At 38.2% G+C, this 26,252-nt stretch overlaps 1 protein-coding gene across 1 annotated transcript in view; it reads right to left on the bottom strand.

The window, feature by feature from the left end:
- Positions 1-26,252, bottom strand: part of LOC108936406 (nebulin-like) — a 77,522-nt gene that overhangs the window by 41,342 nt on the left and 9,928 nt on the right. Inside the window, 54 exon segments of the mRNA XM_029248570.1 lie at positions 185-388; positions 517-828; positions 949-1,056; positions 1,493-1,597; positions 1,880-2,083; positions 2,260-2,571; positions 2,655-2,762; positions 2,998-3,102; positions 3,321-3,524; positions 4,810-5,121; positions 5,250-5,357; positions 5,567-5,671; positions 5,820-6,023; positions 6,295-6,606; positions 6,721-6,828; positions 7,008-7,112; positions 7,357-7,560; positions 8,459-8,770; positions 8,881-8,988; positions 9,186-9,290; positions 9,469-9,672; positions 9,874-10,185; positions 10,296-10,403; positions 10,613-10,717; positions 10,868-11,074; positions 11,358-11,669; positions 11,773-11,880; positions 12,927-13,031; positions 13,106-13,312; positions 13,859-14,170; positions 14,284-14,391; positions 15,764-15,868; positions 15,959-16,165; positions 16,596-16,907; positions 17,614-17,721; positions 17,931-18,035; positions 18,284-18,490; positions 18,644-18,955; positions 19,044-19,151; positions 19,709-19,813; positions 20,069-20,275; positions 20,372-20,683; positions 20,772-20,855; positions 21,591-21,722; positions 21,978-22,184; positions 22,281-22,592; positions 23,146-23,253; positions 23,375-23,479; positions 23,997-24,095; positions 24,358-24,465; positions 24,770-24,967; positions 25,194-25,307; positions 25,632-25,739; positions 25,889-25,993. Coding sequence (XP_029104403.1) covers positions 185-388; positions 517-828; positions 949-1,056; positions 1,493-1,597; positions 1,880-2,083; positions 2,260-2,571; positions 2,655-2,762; positions 2,998-3,102; positions 3,321-3,524; positions 4,810-5,121; positions 5,250-5,357; positions 5,567-5,671; positions 5,820-6,023; positions 6,295-6,606; positions 6,721-6,828; positions 7,008-7,112; positions 7,357-7,560; positions 8,459-8,770; positions 8,881-8,988; positions 9,186-9,290; positions 9,469-9,672; positions 9,874-10,185; positions 10,296-10,403; positions 10,613-10,717; positions 10,868-11,074; positions 11,358-11,669; positions 11,773-11,880; positions 12,927-13,031; positions 13,106-13,312; positions 13,859-14,170; positions 14,284-14,391; positions 15,764-15,868; positions 15,959-16,165; positions 16,596-16,907; positions 17,614-17,721; positions 17,931-18,035; positions 18,284-18,490; positions 18,644-18,955; positions 19,044-19,151; positions 19,709-19,813; positions 20,069-20,275; positions 20,372-20,683; positions 20,772-20,855; positions 21,591-21,722; positions 21,978-22,184; positions 22,281-22,592; positions 23,146-23,253; positions 23,375-23,479; positions 23,997-24,095; positions 24,358-24,465; positions 24,770-24,967; positions 25,194-25,307; positions 25,632-25,739; positions 25,889-25,993 — 9,501 coding nt within the window.

Raw genomic sequence — 26,252 nt, 5'->3', positions numbered from 1 at the left:
TCTGTGAAAAGAATGATAATCCAGTAAATAATTATTCTTTTGTTACAGATATTTTATGACTGGTATTTATCTGTGGTCTTATGTTTTATGAGAACAGCAGGCTAAAGGACACCTTAATTACTGTAGATTTCACTTATCTTATTATACGTATGTGTCTTAACCAGTAATGCAGTAATTCACTGACCTGGTTAATTGTCTGAGCATTGGCCTTGGCTAGGACCATGGGCATAGACTCCATATCAATTGTATGCTTAAAAGTATCTGGCTTTTGCCTGTAGAGGCGTTCACTTAGAATTTCTGCCCCCTTCTTGGCCTTTAGCACATCCAGTGAACCAATTGGGATCCATCCAAGCCCCCTCATGAATTCCATGTCTGCCTTATACACAACCTGAGGATGGAGATTTGTGCAAGTCATTTTACTTAGTATCAATTAATGCATAACATAACAATCATGTTTCAGAAGCTGAATGTATTTCTAAAGGGAAAAGTAGGGAATTTTTGGCTCACAACACTTACATCACTGTGCATATCGTACACTTTCCTGGCTTGGACTACATCATTGGAATCTGGCAAGCAGGTCCAGTTGTGAAGATGAGTCCTGTAGTTGAAGTCATTCACCTGGATCTGGCACTGCTTGGCCAACTCAATACTCAGCATGTCAGCAGGGAGGTGGAACTTGGTCTTGGACTTATTAAAGTCCTTCTTGTACAGAGCATCACTGGCAATCCTTGCTGAATTCATGGCTAGTATTATCAGGGGGTCATCATGGACACTACGAGCTCCAATGTGATGTCCAACTTGTTTGCGGTAGCCCTCCTTGTATTTGTACTGCAGAATATGTAATACAATGTCAGGCTAATCACGATAGCACTATATTATAGTCCGTGGCTGATTACATGAGGAACACCTTATTAAAAGAAAAACAACTGTTATACTTCCAAAACTTACATTACTAGCAATGTCCCGAGATGCCTTGGCTGATATGAGAGAGATGGCATCTTTTGGGAGATAATAGCCCTTCTTTATAGTTTCTTCAAAACCTTGTCTGTAATATTTCTGCAAGAGAAAATAATTATTCAATTAGGAAGTTCTTATTATGTCTCTTAGAAGATTAATTATTAACCTGAAGAGTATGGAAGACCTAGGAAATGTTTTATAGTTGCATTTGATTGAAACGGAATGACAGATCTCAATAATTTTCTTCAACAATTAGCATGGTAACAAAACATCTGTTTCACAATAAAACTGTGGTGAGTACCACTATATAAATCCTGTCACCTGAGTCTGCTAGAGTCTTGTTTTGAACACAACAGCAATGATGACCCAACTATTGGAACCCCAAGCATGGAACTTAAGTAATGTTTTTGGTAAAATGTTCTGCTGAATACAAAGGTGAAAAATGATACATATATACATATATAACACCTAACTGATTCATCTAAATAAACTGCGAGGAAACTAAAGCTGCTGGTGGTTACATCTGTAGACCTACCTGGCTGGTGTTAAGTCTATTCTGCTGAGCCAAGAGAATCTCAGGGGTGTCAGGCATGACATGGATTGTCACCTTGTCTTTGTCCCATGCTTCTGTGTACAGTCGCTGTGGAAACAAAAACAATTTCTCATTTACTACAACTGCAATGGCAAATAACAAAAAGACATTAGTTGTTAATTGTTTGAAGCTGATTAACAAATTTCAAACTTTCAGAATGAAACATGCATGATTACAGTGTTCAAAATGTGGAAAACATCATACACTAATGTGTAATACATTAAACATGAGGAGCGTGATTTTCAGCATGTTTTCCTACTTCCAATGGGCTTTTTTCAAAACAAGAGATAATGCATATGTGGGAAACAAAATCCCAAGAAACATCTTTACCTTGTTCATAACTATAGCATTGGCCTGTGCAAGCATAAGCTCCATGGAGTCAGTCACAGTAGAGAATGGGATCGAACTGGGTGGCTGCCGGTATTTCCTCTCACTTAGAATGTCCGCTGCTCTCTTGGCTTTCTCAACATCAAGTGAGCCCATGGGGACCCAGCCTATTCCCCGAAGCCACTTCAGGTCTTCCTTGTACACAGCCTAATGTAACCAGAAGTAATCATTGTCTTGGGCACATTTTGAATCAGTCACTTGAATTTAACTAGTGAGAAATAAATTCTCTGTTGAATACACATATCACTAAATATCCATTCAGAAAACAAAACGCCATGAAATATTAAATAGGACAAATTCTTAATATAGTAAAGCAAACTTACATCACTCTGTAGGTCATAAGCTTGCCTGGCTTGAACAACATCGTTGGATTCTGGAAGGCAGGTCCAGTTGTGAAGGCGAACCCTGTAGTTGAAGTCGTTCACCTGAATCTGGCACTTCTTAGCCAGCTCAATACTCAGCATGTCAGCAGGGAGGTGGAACTTGGTTTTGGACTTATTGAAATCCTTCTTATAAAGAGCATCACTGGCAATTTTGGCTGAATTCAATGCCAGCATAAGCAATGGATCATCACGAAGGCTAAGTGCCCCAATGTGGTGTCCAACTTGTTTGCGGTAGCCTGCCTTGTAGATGTACTAAAAACATATACATACTGATGAGTTTCTTTACAATTTGCATGATGGCATTGGTCAAAAAGTTAGTATTACTCTGTACTTACATCACTGGCAATCTCCCTTGAAGCCTTGGCGGCCTTAATGAACAAGGCATCATAAGGAAGATCATAGCCATGCTTCTTGGCCTCCTCATTGGCAAGTCTGTATAATTTCTGAAAATTGATAAATAGGAGGCGTTCTTAACTTTAAGACTAATCTGACCAAGTTAAACGTGAAATGCACAGGCAACACATTACTGGAAAAAAGTCTTATGTGTTACAATTTCACCAAAGTCAGATTTTCTGTATATTATATAGATTATTATATATTGTAGACAATCAGACTTTGTATAATATGAAAAAACACCACAACTGTCCAAACTATTTTAGCTGGCACTGCATTGCTTACTTGACTGTAGTTGATCCTATTCTTCTGAGCAAGGACAACATCCATGGCATCTGGCATTATGTGAATACTGGTCTTTTCATTGTCCCATGCCTCAGTGTACAGTCGCTGCAATGGCAGAGGATTCAATAAAACCGTTAATATTTGTTTCAAAGTTATCTCTCTATGGAAACAACTACCCTGAATTAAATAATTTTATGAAGGCCACCAATAAAATAATGTAAGTGTCTTTGAGTTTCACACACAACACAATCCTCAGTTTCTTTAAAATAAAAAGTATGCAAAATTATTTTAATTTTTTTTTAATTATATTTGTCAAATAGTACCTTATTGTTCACCACTGCATTGGCTTTGGCTAGAACCATTCCGATGTCCTCAGTGCTGCTGGAAAATTTGAACTGACTGGGATGCTGTCGGTATAGAGCCTCACTAAGGATTTTCCCAGCCTTTTTCACCTTTTCAACATCTAATGAGCCAATAGGTACCCATCCCAAACCCTTAAGCCACTTCAGATCTTCCTTGTACACAGCCTGTATTAATGAAAAAATGAATGTGAATAAAGTATGTAAAAAATTAAATTTTTTTTCAACCAGTTAGGAAAGTACACTGTATATCTACATTTTGACATTTTTATAAATAGACATTATAAATATTAAAGTCATATTCATGCATAATAGATATGTTTTTTAAAATGCAAAGAAATGTGGCTGGTTTATTATTTTTCAACACAGATACAAAATGGATTAAGTTAAGCTTTTTTGATGATGATGAACAGAAAAATTGTCTTTAATGTCAAAGTGAAAACAAATAAATTTTGAATAAGTTATAAAGAAAAAGAACTGAGTTCATACGTATTCACCCTTTCAAGTCAATGTTTCATAGAGGCACCTGTGGCAGCAATTATAGCCTGGAGTCTTTTTGGATAAGGCTGTATCATCTCTGCACTGCAGTTCTTGACCTGCAAAACTATATAATTTCTTTAAGGCTGAATGTGGACTGTGCAACTGAAGCCCTGCCATGAGTTCTCTATTCAGGTCTAGGCTCTGACATTTTTATTTTTTAGCCATTGCTTTGTACCTTAGGCTTTGTCACAGATGTTTGTTTACTTAAAATGTTCCATTGTCCTCATCCCATCGTTTTTTTAGGAAATTGACTAATCCACTGTGGACCTTCCAGACACAGGTGTGTATAACAGGACTCACCTTAATTGTACATAGGTGATCTCTGTTCAATACATTAAATGATTCTACAGTTAGTTGCACCTCACTTATTTAGGTGTGTCATAGTAAAGGGGTGACTACAGGTGGTCCCCAATTTACGATGAACAAATACAATAGACATTCAGTAGAAACCATATTTTGAAATTTGAATTTTGATTTTTTCCCAGGCAAGCGATACGTGGAGCGATACTCTCTCGCTATGCTGGACAGTGACAGCAATCCACATCTCCCAGTTTGTCACGCAGAGGTGTGTATTAGGTGTATTAAATACATTTTTGACTTAGGATATTTTCGACCTACAATGGGTTTCGGGGAACGTAACCCCATCATAAATCAGGGACCACCTGTACTTCTGCGCTGAGTAATTAATTGAGATGTATTTGTAGAAATGGATTTCAATGTCACACTAAAGAATATTTTTCTGTGGATAATTGCCAAAAAAGTCTCATTAAATGCAGTGTGATTTAATCTTGGCTAAAAGAAAGAAAAAATTGGGGATATTTCTAAAAGTTACCTTCATTACCAAAAGAATAAGCTTTCAAGAAATTATAATGCAAATGAATAGATGTAAATGTAAATGTAAATACAAACTCACATCACTCTGTAGGTTGTAAACCTGCCTGGCATGAACAACATCATTGGAATCTGGCAGGCAGGTCCAGCTGTGAAGCCAAGTTCTGTAGTTGAAGTCGTTAACTTGCATCTGGTTTTTCTTGGCCAGCTCAAAAGCTATCATATCCACTGGAAGGTTGTATTTAGTCTTTGACTCATGGAAGTCTTTCTTGTACAAAACATCACTGGCGATCTTGGCTGAATTCAAAGCCAGCATGAGCAAAGGGTCATCTCGAATGCTAAGTGCTCCAGTGTGGTGCCCAATCTGCTTCCGGTATCCTGTCTTGTATTTGTACTGGAAATGATAAGCTTGAAGTTAATTAAGCTAAGTTTAGCTTCAATTAATTAATTATTCACTTATATATACCTATTTCGCAAAATGAAAGACATCCGGTTGCACCAATGACAGATGAGGTGACTTACATCACTTGCAATCTCTCTGGAGGCCTTGGCAGCCTTAATGGACAGAGCATCAGTAGGAAGATTATATCCCTTCTTCTTGGCCTCCTCATTGGCAAGTTTATACAGTTTCTGAAAACAAAAGAGCAGAGAGTTCCGTCAAGTGTTTTCACTAAAATTATAATATTTTTCTGACCAGAATTCCATACCTTAATCTTTGTGTGTTTTTTCAGTATTAAATAAAATATAATTAATATTAACATAATCACCAGTGAATTTAAGAGACTGTGGTCTCATGCCTATTTATTTCCCAAGCATATTTTTTTCTGTGTTCAGTGTACCTCACTGTAGTTAACCCGGTTCTGCTGAGACAGAACAATGTCCATGGCATCTGGCATGATATGTATCTGGGTCTTCTCATTGTCCCAGGCTTCAGTGTATCGTCGCTGCAGAAAAAGAAAGTGAACTATACATAAAGACTTTTCAACAAGTGTTTTACAAAATCATGTGTTGATTAAGCATAGAAAAAATTAAATGTTATTGATTTTATGAAGTCCCCAGATATTCCATCTAATCAACAAAAAGTAGAAATACCTTGTTGTTAAGTAGTGCATTGGCTTTTGCCAAAACCATTCCCATGTCCTCAGTGGTAGTGGAAAATTTGAATTTACTGGGGTGCTCTCGGTACATATTTTCACTCAGGATCTGCCCTGCCTTTTTGACGTTTTCTGCTTCCATTGAGCCAATGGGTACCCATCCCAAACCCTTAAGCCACTTCAGATCAGCCTTGTACACTTCCTGGATTGTTTAGAAAACAGATTAAAAACAAATGCATTTCTCAAAAAGGTAACATGATGTTATAAAAATCATCAGAACCTTTGAATTATGATTAATACGGTTATGCGTAGTTTTATTTTTAAATTTTAAAACATTAAATTAAGACAACAAGGATTGAAAAGAACATAATTTTAGAATCCTCCATATCTAGTCTAAGACTAATGTGATGTTTGAACCTAAACCATTAAAATTTCTTAAATTATTTTCAGTGATAATACACATCTAGACTTACATCACTCTGCAGGTTGTAGACCTGCCTGGCATGAACAACATCATTTGAGTCTGGCAGGCAGGTCCAGTTGTGAAGACGAGTTCTGTAGTTGAAGTCATTCACCTGGATCTGATTTTTCTTAGCTAACTCAAAAGCTATCATATCCACTGGAAGGTTGTATTTAGTCTTTGACTTATGAAAGTCTTTCTTGTACAGAGCATCACTGGCAATTTTGGCTGAATTCAAAGCCAGCATGAGCAGAGGGTCATCTTGGATACTTAAGGCTCCAATGTGGTGTCCAACTTGCTTTCGGTAGCCTGTCTTGTATTTGTACTAAAAGAGATCAGTTTAGTCATCAGCTATTCCGCATTTGCTAAGCATGAATATTTACTCCTACAACTACTTAAGAAGCATCAACTTGTAGCATGAATAACAGGAGGAACTTACATCACTTGCAATCTCTCTGGAGGTCTTAGCAGCCATAATGGACAAGGCAGTAGCAGGAAGATCATAGCCCTTCTTTTTGGCCTCCTCATTGGCAAGTTTGTAAAATTTCTGAGATTATGCAACGGAATAAATCATGTCATGAATTATTGACTTGTAATTTCATAGCTTTAATTTGGGTGCATTTTATGGTTGACCTGTTTAATGATGCACACCACTAAAATGGTATTACTTTTTAAAATACTGACTTTTGATAGATAAAAAATGTTATCTTTTTGTGTGCGTAGTACCTCACTGTAGTTAATCCTATTCTGTCGAGCCAAAACAACATCCATAGCATCCGGCATTATGTGAATCTTGGTCTTCTCATTGTCCCAGGCTTCTGTGTACTGCCGCTGCAAGAAAGGGGAGTGAACTCTTAATGTAAAAATATTTTAAGATAGATAATTTCAAAGTACTTTTCAAATATAAAAAACCTGGTATTTCTTCTAAAAATAATCATGTGATCTATTAACAAAGAGCAGCATTTTTAATCAATTTTGTGGTGACTTCAGGACTAATAAACAAAAAAAGAAGACAGTAGCTTACTAATTTAAGATAATGTTCCATTGCTGGATAGATATTTAAAAAATAGTGTACCTTGTTGTTGATATGTGCATTGGCTTTGGCTAGAACCATTCCCATGTCCTCAGTGGAGCTAGAAAATTTGAATTTGCTGGGGTGCTGTCTGTACAATGTCTCACTCAGGATCTGTCCAGCCTTTCTGACCTTCTCAACATCCAGTGACCCAATAGGCGTCCATCCTAATCCTTTAAGCCATTTTAGATCAGCCTTGTACACAGCCTGTTTTCATGAAAAACAGAAAATGATTTATATGTGTGCTTCTGAATATACTTGTGCTACACTATGTCCTCAGCTTAGAAACACAACTTTGGCTGGACGTCTGATTGTCTGTCTGTAGCTGAAGTTGTTTGTAAATCCATCCATTAAATCAGTTAGTGAAAGCTTATGTCCAGGAGGTGAAGAGGAGGAGAATGAAAAAAGCAGAATAGAGAAAGCAGACTAAATTGGAGTTCAGTGGTGGACAGCACTGGAAGAACTTATTAAAAAGTGTTTGACCTTAGATACTGATGACATGTCTCATGTCTCTGGACACTTTCATTTTGCTTTATTTTCAATGAAATCAGAAAAACAGAGCCATGCCTCAATTTGTTCATTAGGTAGGATCTATAAAAATCTCTACAAATTCTTACTCATTGCAAATTACTATTTAAAAACATGTGCAGTGTTTTTGATAACCAACTATCATTGGAAAGGATGCTGAAACACTGTAGAACTTCACTATCAATGACTAGGTCACTGTGGTCCCCTGTAGAATCCAGCTAAATTAATCCTGTCTTGCACTGATATTGTGATTCAGTGGATTTTGCTGTCAGATAATAGTAGTTCGTGGAAATGCAGGTGACATTTCCTACACAGCAATTTTTGGGAAATAGATAACTAAGAAAATGTAATCAAAAATAAGTGAAAATGTTCCTATTTTTGAAAAATCCCAGACTGAATATCTATAACACAAGGAAAAAATTTAGGACAGAAACAGGTTTTGTAAATGTAATATATTAAAATATATTGAATATAAATAAAGAAGATTACTGACGTCAAAAGAAACACTAAAAAACACATTTGACAAGACTAATATGGATATATATTTTGCAGAATATCTGTATGAGTAAAAACTTACATCGCTCTGTAAGTCATAGACCTGTCTAGCTTGGACAACATCATTGGAGTCTGGTAGGCAGGTCCAGTTGTGAAGCCGAGTTCTGTAGTTAAAGTCATTGACCTGGATCTGGCACTTCTTAGCCAACTCAATATTCAACATGTCAACTGGAAGGTTGAATTTGGTCTTGGATCTGTGGAAGTCTTTCTTATACAGCGCATCACTGGCAATCTTGGCTGAATTTAAAGCCAACATGAGAAGTGGATCGTCTTGGATGCTGAGGGCGCCAATGTGGTGTCCAACTTGCTTCCTGTAGCCTGTCTTGTATTTATACTAAGGAAAAATAACTATAATAAGAAATCATTTTCACAGTATTGAGAGATGCATATGTTTCCCATAGAATGGAAAAAACAGCCACACTAATATAAGAAAGAGGAATTTACATCACTGGCAATTTCCCTTGAAGCTTTTGCAGCCTTAATGGACAGGGCATCAACAGGGAGATCATAGCCCTTCTTCTTGGTCTCCTCATTTGCAAGTTTATAGAGTTTCTGAAAATAAAACGGTGAAACATATCATGTTAAAATGATCAGAATGAAGTAATGCAACATTTATTGGCATAGTTTTTCCATTACAGGAAAATCTCATAGTTAGCAAAAATAACTCAATACATCAATAATGAAGACAAGAAGACACCTGAAGGCAAGAAGCATTTTTTTCTTTTTGTTTTTTATTTACTCGTATTTACCTCACTGTAGTTAATCCTATTCTGTCGAGCGAGAACAACATCCATAGCATCTGGCATTATGTGAATCTTGGTCTTGTCATTGTCCCATGCTTCTGTGTAACTTCGCTATCAAAATAGAAATTAAATTATAAATAGAGTTATGTACTGTTTTAAGCTACATAGTTTCTAAATCTTTTTTTAATAATAATAGTCCTTCTTTTAACAAAAAAAAAAAATCTTTTGACTTATCAAAGCTAATATTTCTGAATACTATTTCTGGATAGAGACTTGAAAAATAACATACCTTGTTATTAATAATTGCATTGGCTTTGGCAAGAACCATTCCCATATCTTCAGTGGTGCTGGAAAATTTGAATTTGCTGGGGTGTTGGCGATACAAAGTCTCACTCAAGATTTTACCAGCTTTTTTGACCTTCTCCGCATCTAATGAGCCAAGAGGGACCCATCCCAAACCCTGAAGCCATTTCAGATCAGCCTTATAAACAGCCTGTATCATAAAAAACAGTCATATTCAAACATTAATATATACCTATTGTTAAAAACAGATACATGTAGAAAGTGCGTAGAAATAACAATATATGGTGAATGTGTAGACGTTAACATACAGGGACAAAAACCATGTTCAGACGTGTAACATTGTTCATGTTGTGAGTGTTTTCTTTAATAGCTATTTTAATGGAAAACTTACATTACTCTGTAGGTCGTAGACCTGCCTGGCATGAACAACATCATTTGAGTCTGGCAGGCAGGTCCAGTTGTGAAGACGAGTTCTGTAGTTGAAGTCATTCACCTGGATCTGATTTTTCTTAGCTAACTCAAAAGCTATCATATCCACTGGAAGGTTGTATTTAGTCTTTGACTTATGAAAGTCTTTCTTGTACAGAGCATCACTGGCAATTTTGGCTGAATTCAAAGCCAGCATGAGCAGAGGGTCATCTTGGATACTTAAGGCTCCAATGTGGTGTCCAACTTGCTTTCGGTAGCCTGTCTTGTATTTGTACTAAAAGAGATCAATTTAGAGTAATCAGCTATTCTGCCATTATGAATATTTTCCCCTAAAACAACTTAACTACTTAACCATCAAACATGTAGCATGAATAACACACTTACATCACTTGCAATCTCCCTGGAGGCCTTGGCAGCAATAATGGACAAGGCATTGGTAGGAAGATCATAGCCCTTCTTCTTGTCCATTTCATTTGCAAGTTTGTACATTTTCTGTTGAACAAAAAAATAAAAATTCAGACTTTGATAGCTGCAGTATCTTACTCTGATTTTAAGATCATTCACTTGAGAACCATTAGGTGTAACCATTACAGTTCACTGCTTTTTTGACTTTTATTCTTTTTTTTTTTTTTGAGGTTCTATTTGTGTCCTAGAAGCAGTTATGTCAGTGGTTAATTGTTGTCCTACAGACCAGTGCCTACCTCACTGTAGTTCAGCATGTTCTGTCGAGCCAGACATAAACCCATTGCATCGGGCATTATGTGAATCTTGGTCTTGTCTTTTTCCCAGGTTTCAGTATATGTTTGCTTTAGAAAAGAAGCATTTAATCAACAATCATCCCCGCACTGATCATTCAACACCACAAATGAAGGAAATGTTAGTAAAATAAGTGAATGCCTTTGCATAGGCAGTACTTTATAGATATCAAATAAATGGTCCAATCTTTGCTTTTTTACCTTGTTCAAAATCTGAGCATTTGTAGCTGCCAGTATCATGTCCATGGACTGGTTGTCTTTGGTGAATCTGAATTTGCTGGGGTGTTGGCGATACAACTTTTCATTTTGTATTTGACCTGCAGTCTTTACTTTTTCTGCTTCGAGTGAACCCACTGGAATCCATCCTGTCCCTCTTAGATAATTATTATATTCACTTTTGTAGACATTCTGTTCAGTGTAGAAAGTATAGAAAAGATATTTATACATTTGAATATCCACTCTATAAATATAAAACATTTAAAAAGCTTTGTATATACAAACACACTACTATTCAAAAGTTTGGAATCACCAACAACAAATGGGTAAATTAATTTAACAAAACTACGTCAATACACTGTATGAAAATGATTGATTGTTAACATTTTATGTACCATCCTTTACAGGGTAGCCAACTGTTTGGTAACCACTGCATTAGACAGAATCCTTGGAGTGCAGGTACGCGTTCACTCACATCACTAGCAATGCTTTGCACGTTCCTTGCCAGCTCCAAATTCATGGTGTCTGGGATACAAATATAGTGTGAGATGAGCTTCTTGTAGCCAGTGTTAGTAGTCACTGCCGTGGCCTGCTTGGCTTGCATAACACTAAGCATGTCCACTGGGCTGCTGTACTTCAGCTTAGCCTTGTGGTAGTCCTTCTTATAGTTCTTCTCACTCTGCATCTTGGCCACGTTCATGTAGTGCACAAGCAGTGGGTCATCCTGGAGGCTGCGGAACCCCAAATGGTGGCCCCTAGTTTTCTCATAGGCCTGCTTATACTTGTACTGCAACAGTAGCAAATGGTTTGTTACTGACACATAATTTATTATATGGAAAATCCCTCAAAGTGATGAAAACTATAGCAAATATTAATATGACGAGACTCACGTCACTGGCAATATCCCTTGAGGTCTTTGCAGCCTTGATTGAAACAGCATCTGGCTGGAGGTTGTACCCTTTTTTCCTCATCTCTTCCATACCGGCTTTGTAGAATTTCTTGGTATGGAATTCAAATCAAACTTAGCTCATCTAGTACATGCAGACATTGCTTTAGCCATTGTAATAAAAATGATTTAAATATATATACATATATGTCTACAGTGTCATGCTTGTAATAAATTTTGTATGGTAAAAATATACTGATAACTGGGTGGCCCTGTGGCACAGCTAGTGGTCTGTTCTCCTTGTGTTTGCAAGGGTTTCCTTTGCAAGGTCTTGCTTCATCCCTTGGTCCAAACACATGAATTCTAATAAACTGGTGACTAAATTGACCTTAGTATGTGATTTATTGCTTTGCAATTGACTTGAATGCTGGGTGTACACTACCTCACACCCTGTATTTGTAGGATAGCCTCAGGACCGCTGTGACCCTGCAGTGGGCCACCACTTATTAACAATAAATGGATTCTGTTGTTTTTTCAATTTATTTATTTTCTATTTTACTTTTTCAATTTTTAAAAGTTTGGTATTTGTAACCTATATTTTTTGTTTCTGTAAAGGGCTTTGAAAGGCTGTCTTTACAAGCATTGTATATCTTCTATATATTTTTTGCTTAGTTTAGCATTTTGTTGAAAAATTGGTAATCCTGGGTCTCATAATAATGATGGACAAGTGTTTTACCCTATAATAAAATGTGACAAGATTTCTCAGATTGTGAGTGGGCACTTGGCAATGAGAAAACAGAGATAAACAGGAGAAGCCACACCTCACACAGTGGGAGACTGCTTACCATGTATACGGCTAGAAGACACCAAGGCACTTATTTTGAATTGAAATTTCTGTATTCATTAGGCCTTTCTCATGTGAGGTGATTTTTGATATGCAAACTTTCGGGTACAGACTACATGTGTTAGTAACTCAGAATTCTCATAAAATTAACACTCATTAAGCAAGGGAAGCCTGTACACAACTGTACAGATAATAAAATGTATAAATACATTAACCTTTTCTGTATAGTAATAATTCTTTAATCCAGCTGCTAAATATGTCTTTAGTAATACTTAAGTAGTCATTGCATTTTTCATGGCGCTTCACGATGTTACCTCACTCATATTTATCTGGTTGATCTTTGCTTGAATTATTTCAGGGCTGTCTGGCATTATATGAACCTTGAGCTTGTCTTTATGCCAAGCATCCGTGTATGCTTTCTGCAACAAAAAGAACCTTGGTCACTTTTAATATATAAGAAATATATTACAGTGTCACTATTAACAAAATGTACCTTATTCATAATCTGATTGTTAGCAGTTGCAAGGACCAAATCCATGGAGTCCATCAGTTTCTTGAACTGAAATTTGGAGGGGTGAGTGCGGTACTTCTTGTCACTTTGTATCTCAGTGCCGACCCTAGCAGTTTCAGCCGCTAATGATCCGATGGGAATCCACCCTACTCCTCTCATGAAATTGTTGTAGTCGCTTTTGTACTCGTTCTGTGAGTAAAATCAAAGACATGCACAAATATGATAAAATATTATGCATTCAAAACACATGGTAAAAAAATAATGCACTGCAGGCATGATCCAATAAAATACCTGTTCTGGCACACCATAGTTAATTGATTTGAAAACTTTAAGCACTTGCAGTGAGCTGATGGTTGGTACTACCCTGGCAGGGGCAGAGCTGAATCAATAGACAGTGCACCCCCTACTGCCTACCTTTGCCATGCCTGAGAAGCTTAATGAAGACCAGCTGCTGCCAGTACAAGGGTAATCAGCATGGACTTTAAAGCCAGTGGGTATAAGAACAACAGAGGATGGCTTGGGGGAAGTGTGGCTAGTTTTTGTGTCTTGTTTTGCCTGAATACGGTCTCTGATTTTGGTGATTTTCTTTTTTAGCCTGCAATAAAGTCGTCTGTTGGAAAGACTACTTACCTGAAGCTCTCTTGATCGAATCCAAACTGGGCATATATGAACTTAACATGTTCACAATATTCATAAGAAGATAATTTACTTATTCCCCAGATCAGTGTGACTCACATTGCTCACAATGGTGATCAAGCTACGAGCCAGTTCCAGGTCCATTGCATCAGGTTGGAGGGTGTAGCGGTGCTGCAGCTTTCTGTAGCCAATGTTGGTGGTGATGGCTGAGGCCTGCTTGGCCTGCACTACACTGAGCATGTCCACTGGACTGCTGTACTTCAGCTTGGCCTTGTGGTAGTCCTTCTTGTAGTTCTTCTCACTCTGCATCTTAGCCACGTTCATATAGTGCACCAGCAGGGGGTCATCCCGGAGGCTGCGGAAACCTAAATGGTGGCCTCGGGTCTTCTCATAAGCCTGTTTGTATTTATACTGCAAAGGTAACAAATACAGTATGTGGAAACTATCTTGACGCTATAAACATGAAGGCTTTAAAGTAATGAGAAAAGTCCAGAGTGGAATGCAAAGAAATCAAGTGTGCTTACATCACTGGCAATATCTCTGGAAGCCTTTGCAGCTTTGATTGATACAGCATCTGGTTGGAGGTCGTACCCTTTCCTCCTCAACTCTTCAAAACCAGCTTTGTAAAGTTTCTGGAATGGAACACAAAGGGAGCTCACCCAATACATGCTGGTATTAACACAACTGTTCATGAACAATTATAGAACTATATTGGTATTTCATGATAGTAGCTTGATAATTCACTGGTATCAAGAAGCTTTTTAATATCAGCTAATGATACATTTGTAATTATTTTTGATGATACAATGCGTTTGATGATGTCCTGATGTACATAGTGGTTCTAAGCATTGAACGGTAAACTAGCCCGGTAACAAAAAATGAAACTTAAATTACTGCTTTTTTTCTTTTGATCATTTTAGCCACAAATGCACCTAGAAATGTTTCCCTATATTTAGTTAAATCTACCATTGATAGAAAAATAAACAATCATCAAAACATTTTGTTTAACATAATTAGAATTATGCAATGACTTCAGTCAAAATTCTTATCAAGGCCAAATTATAAGTGGTTAAGAAGCATATTTGTCATCTGTATACAATACTTAGAGTGAGATCAGTTTTACTAATGTTAATATGCAGAATGTTTCTTCATGCTGTTGAAATACTATTTCTAGCTTTTAATTCAGGAGACAGCTTGATACTCCGTTGTATTTAGCTGATTCTTCTCTCCAAAGCAATTTACTATGTTAAGCTACCTACAATTATTTGCCCATTTATATAGCTGGGTAATTTTACTGGAGCAAATTAAGGTAAGTACATTGCTCAAGGGTACTACAACTGAAGGTGGGATTCAAACCTATAACTTTAAGGTCTAAAGGTACCACACTAACCACTATGCTACCAGCAGCCCCGAATCAATGTCTCTGTTCCACTCCAAGAAGTCTTCTAATTTTGGGGTTAAATCAGTTGATAAAGAGTCAAAAGAAGTGGATAATTCACAGCACACTCATCATTGAAAAGTATGCTGTTTGTCTCTTTTGAGATGGTGTGGCTATCATAAAAACAAGAGACAAAAGCACAGACAAAAAAACCTATACTGGCATCATTCTGTTTTATTTATATATGGGCTTAAATGTTATGACTGATATTAATCTCCTCAGTCCAACATCACTGTTATGTTAATATTACTGATTATAGGATAATTCTGTAATAGTAGTGGTGAAGAGTTGCAGTTATTGAGAATTATATTGTGCTGTAGATTTCATTTCACATTTGAGTTATTCATACAAGGAAGTGACAACAGCTGATGCTTGTAAAAAAAAATCTTTTAAGGGCCTGCTGGGCTTTCTAACAGTATGTTAGCATGATGAAAACAAGCAGACTACTGAAGTAAAACAGATATGCATGTTTATAGTTATTATGCTGAAACTCAGAAATATACAAGAAAGCTTAAACTGTTTTCAAATTGTTTAATAATTGCTGTCATACGACTGTAGGATTTTACCTCACTCATATTGAGCTGGTTGACCTTCGCTTGAATTATTTCAGGACTGTCCGGCATTATGTGGACCTTGAGTTTGTCTTTATTCCAAGCTTCTGTGTATGCTTTCTGCAACAAGAAAGAAAAATTCCATTCAATTTCATTCACCAACATTAAATATGAGAAATATTTCATTAATTAATTTTGGGCAAAGCATACCTGATTCATTATCTGATTGTTGGCAGTTGCAAGGACCAAATCCATGGAGTCCATTAGTTTCTTGAACTGAAATTTGGAGGGGTGAGTGCGGTACTTCTTGTCACTCTGTATCTCAGTACCGACCCTTGCAGTTTCAGCTGCTAATGATCCTATAGGAACCCATCCAGTTCCTTTGATGTAATTTTTGTAGTCACTCCTGTAGTCATTCTACAGATAAAATAAAAGCATGGCCCTTTTCATTAGTTTCTCATGGTATACAGTTAAGTTAATGAAGTTCCACAATTTTATAAAGCAGACAGTAAGGTTCCTCACATGCTGAATAGCTCATTTCATTCGATACCTTTTTCTTTTACAAAGATAATGAAAGGGCCTACACATAATTTACAGTGATCATAATGTCACTTCCCAAATGTAACATGTTTAACTGGTATGCTGGTAAGGAATGCATACATGAAACAATCCAAAAGACAGTATGTTTCTGAGAGCTCTGGAGGGGCAAGCTGAGGATCATGATCACTATGTCCCTATATTTGTACATATTTTCATTTTCATTGTGTGGGGGAAGGATGATATCAAAATCTACTAAAGATGTAACAATGCAGTAAATGCATTTATGCTGAATAAAAGTGTTACTCACATTGCTCACAATGGTGTTCAAGCTACGAGCCAGTTCCAGGTCCATGGCATCAGGTTGGAGGGTGTAACGGTGCTGCAGCTTTTTGTAGCCAATGTTGGTAGTGATGGCTGAGGCCTGCTTGGCCTGCACTACACTGAGCATGTCCACTGGACTGCTGTACTTCAGCTTGGCCTTGTGGTAATCCTTCTTATAGTTCTTCTCACTCTGCATCTTAGCTACGTTCATGTAGTGTACCAGCAAGGGGTCATCCTGGAGGCTGCGGAAGCCCACATGGTGGCCTCTTGCTTTCTCAAAGTCTTTCTTGTACTGGTACTGAAGTTACAGACAGAAATGTTGTGTAAATGTACATTATATCGCATTGCAATGGTGCATCAGGTAGGGTAGTGGTAAAGGACATGGAATTTTAAGCTTAACATTGTCAGCTGAAGCCCCACTGCCTCTTATTTCTGCAGTATCCTTGAGCAAGGTTTTTACCCTGATTTAGTCCAGCTTCTATAAATGAGTCAAATACATTATGTCCCTGCAGATAAAAGCATCAACTAAATAGCACATGAATAAAAATATATCAGATGTAATCAAATCAAATCAAATCAAATCAATGTATCAAGATAATTAATATTCAAATATTTGTGTTTTAATGTTGGATAAGGGGGTGCGGTGGCGCAGTGGGTTGGACCGGGTCCTGCTCTCTGGTGGGTCTGGGGTTCGAGTCCCTCTTGGGGTGCCCTGCGGCAGACTGGCATCCCATCCTGGGTGTGTCCCCTTCTCCTCTGGCCCTATGCCCTGAGTTGCCGGGTAGGCTCCGGTTCCCCACGACCCCGTATGGGACAAATGGTCCAGAAAATATGTGTGTGTTGGATAAGGAAATGAATGACATTATGTCAGGCGTTTGTTTCTTACCATGTGCATACCATGTAGAGAACAGTGGAAGGCCAACACTGACTTGACATCACAGCAAGTGGAATGGTTTGAAAATAATTAGTATTTTAATGAAATAACATTAATAAATGGTACTTACATTGCTGGCAATGTGTCTTCCCCGCTTTGCTGACACAAAAGGAATTGCATCTGTCTTCATATTGTGTCCTTTAGCAATGTCGTCAATCCACTTATGTCTGTAGTGAACCTTTCAGAAACACCAAGTGCATTGTCAAAAATTAGAGGAAGTATGCACCTGCTTTAAAAAAAAATCTTAATTACAAAACCGATGAAGTGGGGATGATTACAAGGTGATTTTCAACAGTAAAAATACATGACCAAATGTGAAGCCATTGGTTTATGTTTAGTAAAAAGGAATACACACTGCACTTTTATGGTTATTGTCCATGAACTGACCTCGCTTAAGCTTAGAGCATTGAATTTGGCTTGGATGAACTCTGGGCTGTCAACTGGCAGGTTGTAGGTATGTTTAAATTTCTCCCCAGAGGCCTTGTATGCAACCTGGAGAAAAATAGTAGGCATCACTGAAAACTTCAGTAAATATTTGGTTGATTACACTTTAATATTGTACATAGCAGTGCTGTGTTTGGATTAATTTTTGAAACTTAGATCACATTTAGTTAACAACTCAACAAAAAATAAGTCATAAGCTGGAACAAAAACCAAGTGCCTGATACACTATAGGTGAAACACACTGATGTGGGGGGTATATACATGGTACCCTAAGGGGCACCTCACAGGTAGCTTACTTCATTGAGCTGCTTAGTGTTGCTCATTGCTAGGGTCATGTCCATGGAGTCCAATGGGCTGGTGAACTTGAGGTTGCTGGGGTGCTGTCTGTAGGACTTCTCATCCAGAGCTTTGCCAGCTGCCTTGACTTTCTCCATATTCAAAGAGCCAATGGGTACCCAGCCAGCACCCCTGAATGTGCTGCTGTAATCAGCCTTGTAAGCATTCTGTAAGTCAACAAAAAAGCACAGAGACCTTGACTCTAGTCTTATTTGTTTCATTGCATGAAAGCTGTTTAACAAATTGCCCTAAACTCATTTCAATTAAAATAATGTGGATTTGTGCGTAAAATAAAAAAGAGTGAGGCATTAGACCATTACATCACTCTGTATTTCCATCACGGTGCGAGCCAGCTCCAGGTCCATGGCGTCAGGTGGGAGGGTGTAGCGGTGCTGTGGCTTTTTGTAGCCAATGTTGGTGGTGACGGCTGAGGCTTGCTTGGCCTGCACTACACTGAGCATGTCCACCGGGCTGCTATATTTGAGCTTAGCCTTATGGTATTCCTTCTTGTAGTTCTTGTCACTCTGCATCTTGGCCACATTCATATAGTGCACCAGCAGGGGGTCATCCCGGAGGCTGCGGAAGCCAACGTGGTGGCCTTTTGCCTTTTCAAAAGCCTGCTTGTACTTGTACTGTTAAAAAGAAGCACAGTAAGTTTAATAAACTGAACATTAATGTGGGCAATTTCACTGAATCAAAGCTGAAACAGTTAATACCTACATTACTGGCAATATCTCTTGAAGACTTTGCAGCAACAATTGGAATCGCATCTTCTTTCATTTGGTGACCTTTGAGAAGATCTTGCTTATGAGCATAGGTATAAAAATTCTACAAAACAAAAAGTTTACAAATTAAATTGCAGTAGATGCTCAGTAAATACTGAAGGTGCTAAACTAATCACAACTAAGGTCACATAAAAATCAAAACATCCACATCACAAAGAAAAAACACAATTATATCAGAATAAGAATTAGAGATAGAGATAGACTGGTACTTCGAGTATTAGAGGTTGAAGTTTACTTGATTACAGAGCTTAGAAATTTTCGGTATTTTGTGGGACCTCAGAAAGGGGAATGTACACGATAGAGCACAGTGTGGGAAATCTGAGTACGACTGCTGGTTCTCCAGGCATAATTTAGTGAATCAACACGTGAATTTGGATGCTGTCTACAAGTCAGTTCCTCTAATTGGTCAAGTTCCTGCTATCTTTTTTAATTTTTTTTACATTTTAACACTCTTACTTAATTGATGAAAAAAATTTCACGCCAAAGATGCCAAGCTCAGTGATCAACTAAACGAGGAAATAATTTTTTTTCTTAGAATGTTAAACACTGCTGCATTGACTTTGTCAGTCACACCCAGTGGCATTTAATTTGAATATTTACCGGGCTGAAGTTGACTGCATTGTACTTAGCCTGTAACAGCTGAGGAGTATCTAAAGGAAGGCTGTAGGTATGCAAGTACTTCTCTCCGCTCGCCTTGTACACCCTCTGAAAGACCAAAAACCCCACAGTGTTATAGACCTTAAATTCAAAAACATTACATGGAATACAAAGAGCTGGTATACTTAGAATCTACATTTTTAGAACAACCAGCATTAAAATTGGGGTGCCACATAGCCAAATTTGTACCATTCTTGTCTTTATTCTACTGTTTTCTATCTGTGTGAGATAATTAGCAAACGGGATGAACATCGCCAGTGTCCATAACAGTTTAAGTGGAATAAAGATACAAGTGGAGCTCACATCGCTCAGCTGCTGGGCATTGATCTTGGCTTGAAGCATGACTGGCGAGTCCGGAATGCAGGTGAACCTGATGGTGTCAGGAGACTGACGATAATTCTTTTCATCCAGAGCCTTTCCAGCCCTCTTCACTTTCTCCACATCCAGTGAACCTATGGGGACCCATCCAGTTCCTTTCATGTAGTTCTCATAATCTGATTTATACTTATTCTGTCAGGTGAAGAAAGACATAAAGGTAAGAGCTGAGCATTTTTCAAGTCCTTGCTCTCATTTTTTTAAAAGGAGCTATGATAAGATCCAACATACATCGCTAATGGTAACATTCAAGGTGCGAGCCAGCTCCACGTTCAAGGCATCAGGTGGGAGGGTGTAGCGGTGCTGTGGCTTTTTGTAGCCAATGTTGGTGGTGACGGCTGAGGCTTGCTTGGCCTGCACTACACTGAGCATGTCCACCGGGCTGCTATATTTGAGCTTAGCCTTATGGTACTCCTTCTTGTAGTTCTTGTCACTCTGCATCTTGGCCACATTCATATAGTGCACCAGCAGGGGGTCATCCCGGAGGCTGCGGAAGCCAACGTGGTGGCCTTTTGCCTTTTCAAAAGCCTGCTTGTACTTGTACTGTTAAAAAGAAGCACAGTAAGTTTAATAAACTGAACATTAATGTGGGCAATTTCACTGAATCAAAGCTGAAACAGTTAATACCTACATTACTGGCAATATCTCTTGAAGACTTTGCAGCAACAATTGGAATCGCATCTTCTTTCATTTGGTGACCTTTGAGAAGATCTTGCTTATGAGCATAGGTATAAAAATTCTACAAAACAAAAAGTTTACAAATTAAATTGCAGTAGATGCTCAGTAAATACTGAAGGTGCTAAACTAATCACAACTAAGGTCACATAAAAATCAAAACATCCACATCACAAAGAAAAAACACAATTATATCAGAATAAGAATTAGAGATAGAGATAGACTGGTACTTCGAGTATTAGAGGTTGAAGTTTACTTGATTACAGAGCTTAGAAATTTTCGGTATTTTGTGGGACCTCAGAAAGCGAAATGTACACGATACAGCACAGTGTGGGAAATCTGAGTACGACTGTGTAGGACACACTGGCAAAGAAATGTTTAAGAAGGTTACGTGAACATCAGCTGGCTATAAGGAGACACAATCCACTGTCACTCATTCAGTTCATGAAGAAGACACTGCACAACTTTGTTGGAGAAAACATGCAGGTTCTGGCCTGATCTGGCTACTGATGGTGTAAGGAAATTCTGAAAGCCTGGTTCTCCAGGCATAATTTAGTGAATCAACACGTGAATTTGGATGCTGTCTACAAGTCAGTTCCTCTAATTGGTCAAGTTCCTGCTATCTTTTTTAATTTTTTTTACATTTTAACACTCTTACTTAATTGATGAAAAAAATTTCACGCCAAAGATGCCAAGCTCAGTGATCAACTAAACAAGGAAATAATTTTTTTTCTTAGAATGTTTAACACTGCTGCATTGACTTTGTCAGTCACACCCAGTGGCATTTAATTTGAATATTTACCGGGCTGAAGTTGACTGCATTGTACTTAGCCTGTAACAGCTGAGGAGTATCTAAAGGAAGGCTGTAGGTATGCAAGTACTTCTCTCCGCTCGCCTTGTACACCCTCTGAAAGACCAAAAACCCCACAGTGTTATAGACCTTAAATTCAAAAACATTACATGGAATACAAAGAGCTGGTATACTTAGAATCTACATTTTTAGAACAACCAGCATTAAAATTGGGGTGCCACATAGCCAAATTTGTGCCATTCTTGTCTTTATTCTACTGTTTTCTATCTGTGTGAGATAATTAGCAAACGGGATGAACATCGCCAGTGTCCATAACAGTTTAAGTGGAATAAAGATACAAGTGGAGCTCACATCGCTCAGCTGCTGGGCATTGATCTTGGCTTGAAGCATGACTGGCGAGTCCGGAATGCAGGTGAACCTGATGGTGTCAGGAGACTGACGATAATTCTTTTCATCCAGAGCCTTTCCAGCCCTCTTCACTTTCTCCACATCCAGTGAACCTATGGGGACCCATCCAGTTCCTTTCATGTAGTTCTCATAATCTGATTTATACTTATTCTGCCAGGTGAAGAAAGACATAAAGGTAAGAGCTGAGCATTTTTCAAGTCCTGGCTCTCATTTTTTTAAAAGGAGCTATGATAAGATCCAACATACATCGCTAATGGTAACATTCAAGGTGCGAGCCAGCTCCACGTTCAAGGCATCAGGTGGGAGGGTGTAGCGGTGCTGTGGCTTTTTGTAGCCAATGTTGGTGGTGACGGCTGAGGCTTGCTTGGCCTGCACTACACTGAGCATGTCCACCGGGCTGCTATATTTGAGCTTAGCCTTATGGTATTCCTTCTTGTAGTTCTTGTCACTCTGCATCTTGGCCACATTCATATAGTGCACCAGCAGGGGGTCATCCCGGAGGCTGCGGAAGCCAACGTGGTGGCCTTTTGCTTTCTGGTGTTTCTTCTTGTACTGATACTGCAGGGATATGTTCAACACACAGCTTTTATAATTATTAAATAATACAACAATGTAAGGACTCAGAAGGCACTTTAAAGTGCTTAAAAATAACTATTTCTACATAGAAAATTAAAGAGAAAAAAAATTATTCAGAATTTTCATTCTGGAAAATTAAACCGAAATACACAAACATTTCTGTATATTAGAGCGTTAGATATTGTATCACATAGGTTATAATTACATTATTACTCATTTTACATAAATCTGAAATAGTGTGGGAAACAAATCATGTCAACAAAGCCAACAAAGGCAGGAGATTTATGCTATAAATATGGAAAAAGGTGTGTAAAAGAATCCGTTTCAATGAGCATCTAGTCTGCTGATCTGTCATCATCTGTTGTCTGTTCTTGCAAATTCTGTGTGCATATTCAGGACTGCCACCATACATACAGGTTCATCAGGCCATCATTCCTCAGACTAAACTCATACATTGGTCTGCCTTTCTAAGTGGCTGGTGTACAGACCTCATGGGAATAGGGTCTTGACTTTGGTTCACAATGATGGGACTTACATCACTGGCTGCGAGTCGTGCAGTCTTAGCGGCAAGGATAGGAATGGCATCCATCCTGAGGTCATAACCCTTAGAAATCAGCTCTTCCAACCCAAGCTTGTAATATTTCTAAATTACAAAATTTAAATCCATATAAATTCCATAAAAAACACATTTTGCTTTTAAATTCACACACCTACACATTTTATTTAATAATAATAATGAAGAAAAAAATGTAGCAATGACCCACATTGCTGAGGTGGAAGGCATTGCATTTAGCCTGGATAAACTGTGGCACATCCGGTGGTAAAGAGTACTTCCGTAGCACATCATCTAGACCTTTCTTGTAGTTCAGCTAGAGAGTAAATAGTGCAGCAGGCAACAAAGAGATTAGAAAGGAGTCATTAAAAATACTTTAGTATAGAATGATCAAATCAAATCAAAAAACCAGCTTTCTTCAGCATGTACAATTTGAGTTCCCACAAACATTCAGTGAGGGATTGACTAAAACCTATTTAGTACAGGTGCATAATCCCTTATCCCCAATTCCAAAATCCAAAAAATTCTGAAAAAAAGTTTTTTTTTTTTTTTAATATTGTAAACTGTAATACTTTTAATAATCATTATTTATCCCACTTAGTGTGAATATTCATGTGTTTCATTACAAGATGCTGCCCTAGACACCCCTGGGAGTGTTATGCAATATGCAATAAATGCACCATATATCAAAAATCCGAAAAATTCTGAATTCCAAAATACATCTGGTCCCAAGGGTTTTGGAAGAGCCATTATGACCTGTAGCATCTTCTGCTGGCACTTAATCCTTTTGTTTATTCCCACTGTTTGTTTAAGGACACTGAAAATAAACTGACCTCACTCCTTTGGATCTGGTTAAGTTTAGCTTGCACCATGGTGGGATGATCATCGATGGCAGTGAAAGGGATGGTGTCTGGAGGTTGTCTATACTTTTTCTATTGAAAACAAATACGTTTAGTACATGTATTATGGGTGGGGATTGTAATATCTGACGTTTAACTCTTTCCTTGCCGTGATCAGTTTCATTCAATTCGATTTCAATTCAATTTATTTTTATAGAACACTCTTCTCACACTGTGACACAGAGCGCTGAACAAAGGTAGAAGGGCAAAGAAACAAATAAACTAATAAATATTATTTATGCATGACAAAGATACATTGTTTCACACTGATGAAAGCGCTGTCACACAGAAGCACCTCATTCAGGATGTCACTAGCTTTCAAGGCTTTTTCCATGTCCATTGAACCAAAAGTCAGCCATGGTGTACCTTTGGTGTAGCAGTTGTACTCAGACCTGTAGTCATTCTAGGACAAGAAATAATATTTTAAGTACTTTTCAAATGTGCCTCAAGGAAAAATTAGACATTTTCATTATTTTCCCCTACCAGCTGTATTCAAAGATATTTGACGGCATATACTGTACATCCCCTTCGCAAACAAGAGTGACAAAAAATTGCCATTTACACTGGCATTTAAAACCATTGACTGAACTTTTCAATAAAACAATTTTCTGAAAATTACCTGGTTAGAGTCTCGTGTTCCTGCTAATATTACACCACTGCTATACAAAGTACAGAGTCTTACCACAGTTTTCATAGCTCCTCCATACCTCACTTTGCAGGATGTTAGCCCTCTTGGCCAGGTCCAGGGCAACGCTGTCACTAGGCAGGTCGTACTGGTGAATGAGCTTCTTGTAGCCTGAATTGCTGGCTATGGCTTGTGACTTTTTTGCTTGAGACACTGCCATCATGTCCAGAGGAGCATGATATTTGGTCTTCATCTTCTCATAGCCTTTCCTGTACTCACGCTGCAAAAACAGAAAGCATGCCTGAATCACCACGGCTTCTGGTGCACAGTTCGACATGCCACACGCTAAATAAATCATAGATCCCAGGGTTCGAATGAACCCACTGGACCCTCTGTTGTCATATCTGTTCAACAATTTCTTTAACTCACTCTTTCACTTGCAGTGTGTGCAAGGTGTGCAAACTGTACGTAAGTCATACTGTAAAAGCTCAGAGTAAAAAACTTACGTCACTCTGCATTTTAGCAACATGGAGAGAATGCAAAATCTTGGGGTCGTCGTCAACACTTAGGGCTCCGATCATCTGTCCTTTATTTTTGTCAAAGTCTTTTTTGTACTTAACCTAACGAAGGAAGGGAATAAAGTATTATGCTTGTCATCCATCCATCTTCAGTCTATGCATGCATCACAGCTGCACTGCAGGCTCTATTCTCTGGATGGAGTCATTGAGGAGCCTTCACACACAAGGGCATAAATTTGTACTTGTGCCGAAAATTTGAGAAAAAAACTAATTAATGTTAAAAGTAAAATAAAAATAAAGCTACTATTATGATATCAGAATTCTATTTTTTTCTAAAACACAAAAATGCAGCAGATCTTCAGCTTTTACAGTTCATGCGCTAGGAAATAGTTTTGATGCCTACATGGTCTGGAAGATGATACTTACATCACTAACTATATTGGTGTGAACACGTGCCGCAAGAATGGGAAGAGCGTCTGCCTTGATCTCAAATTTTTTTGCTTTTGTTTTCTCCCAGTCATACTTGTAGCAATTCTGGTGTTACACAAAAGAACACAAACACTTGAATTATGAACATTACAGTGAATGCCTCATGTACTGCAGGTAGAAATATGACAACGGTGTCACATTTCTCCTGTCTGTCACTGATTCCACTTTTTTCACACAACAGGGGTGATACTCACATCACTAAGGTTGTAGGCGTTCACTCGGGACTGAATGAAGAACGGGTAGTCGGGCGGCAGAGAACACTTGAATTTTTCTTGTTCGTATTTTGACTTATAATTCAGCTGCAAGCCAGTAACCAAACATTAGCGCAACACTGTACACAACTTGTACTCCTACACTCTGTACTGTCAGTGTTCAGTTTGAAGGATCATTTCAGCCTCGCTAGATGGCAGTGATGGCTATGTGTTCTTTCGAGGCCTTCAATTAGCAATTGCTTCCAGTCTGGAGGGCTGCATTTTTAGCCAACAGACCCCATGTCTCTAATAATATCCCAGCATCTTTAGTCTGTAAAAGGGCTTCCATGGTGGCCATGGGGTAACA

This window comes from Scleropages formosus, chromosome 24 (genome assembly GCF_900964775.1).
Source record: "Scleropages formosus chromosome 24, fSclFor1.1, whole genome shotgun sequence".
Lineage (NCBI taxonomy): Eukaryota > Metazoa > Chordata > Actinopteri > Osteoglossiformes > Osteoglossidae > Scleropages > Scleropages formosus.
The sequence above is the reverse complement of the archived record's forward strand: the minus strand, read 5'-3'. Positions and strand labels throughout refer to the sequence as shown.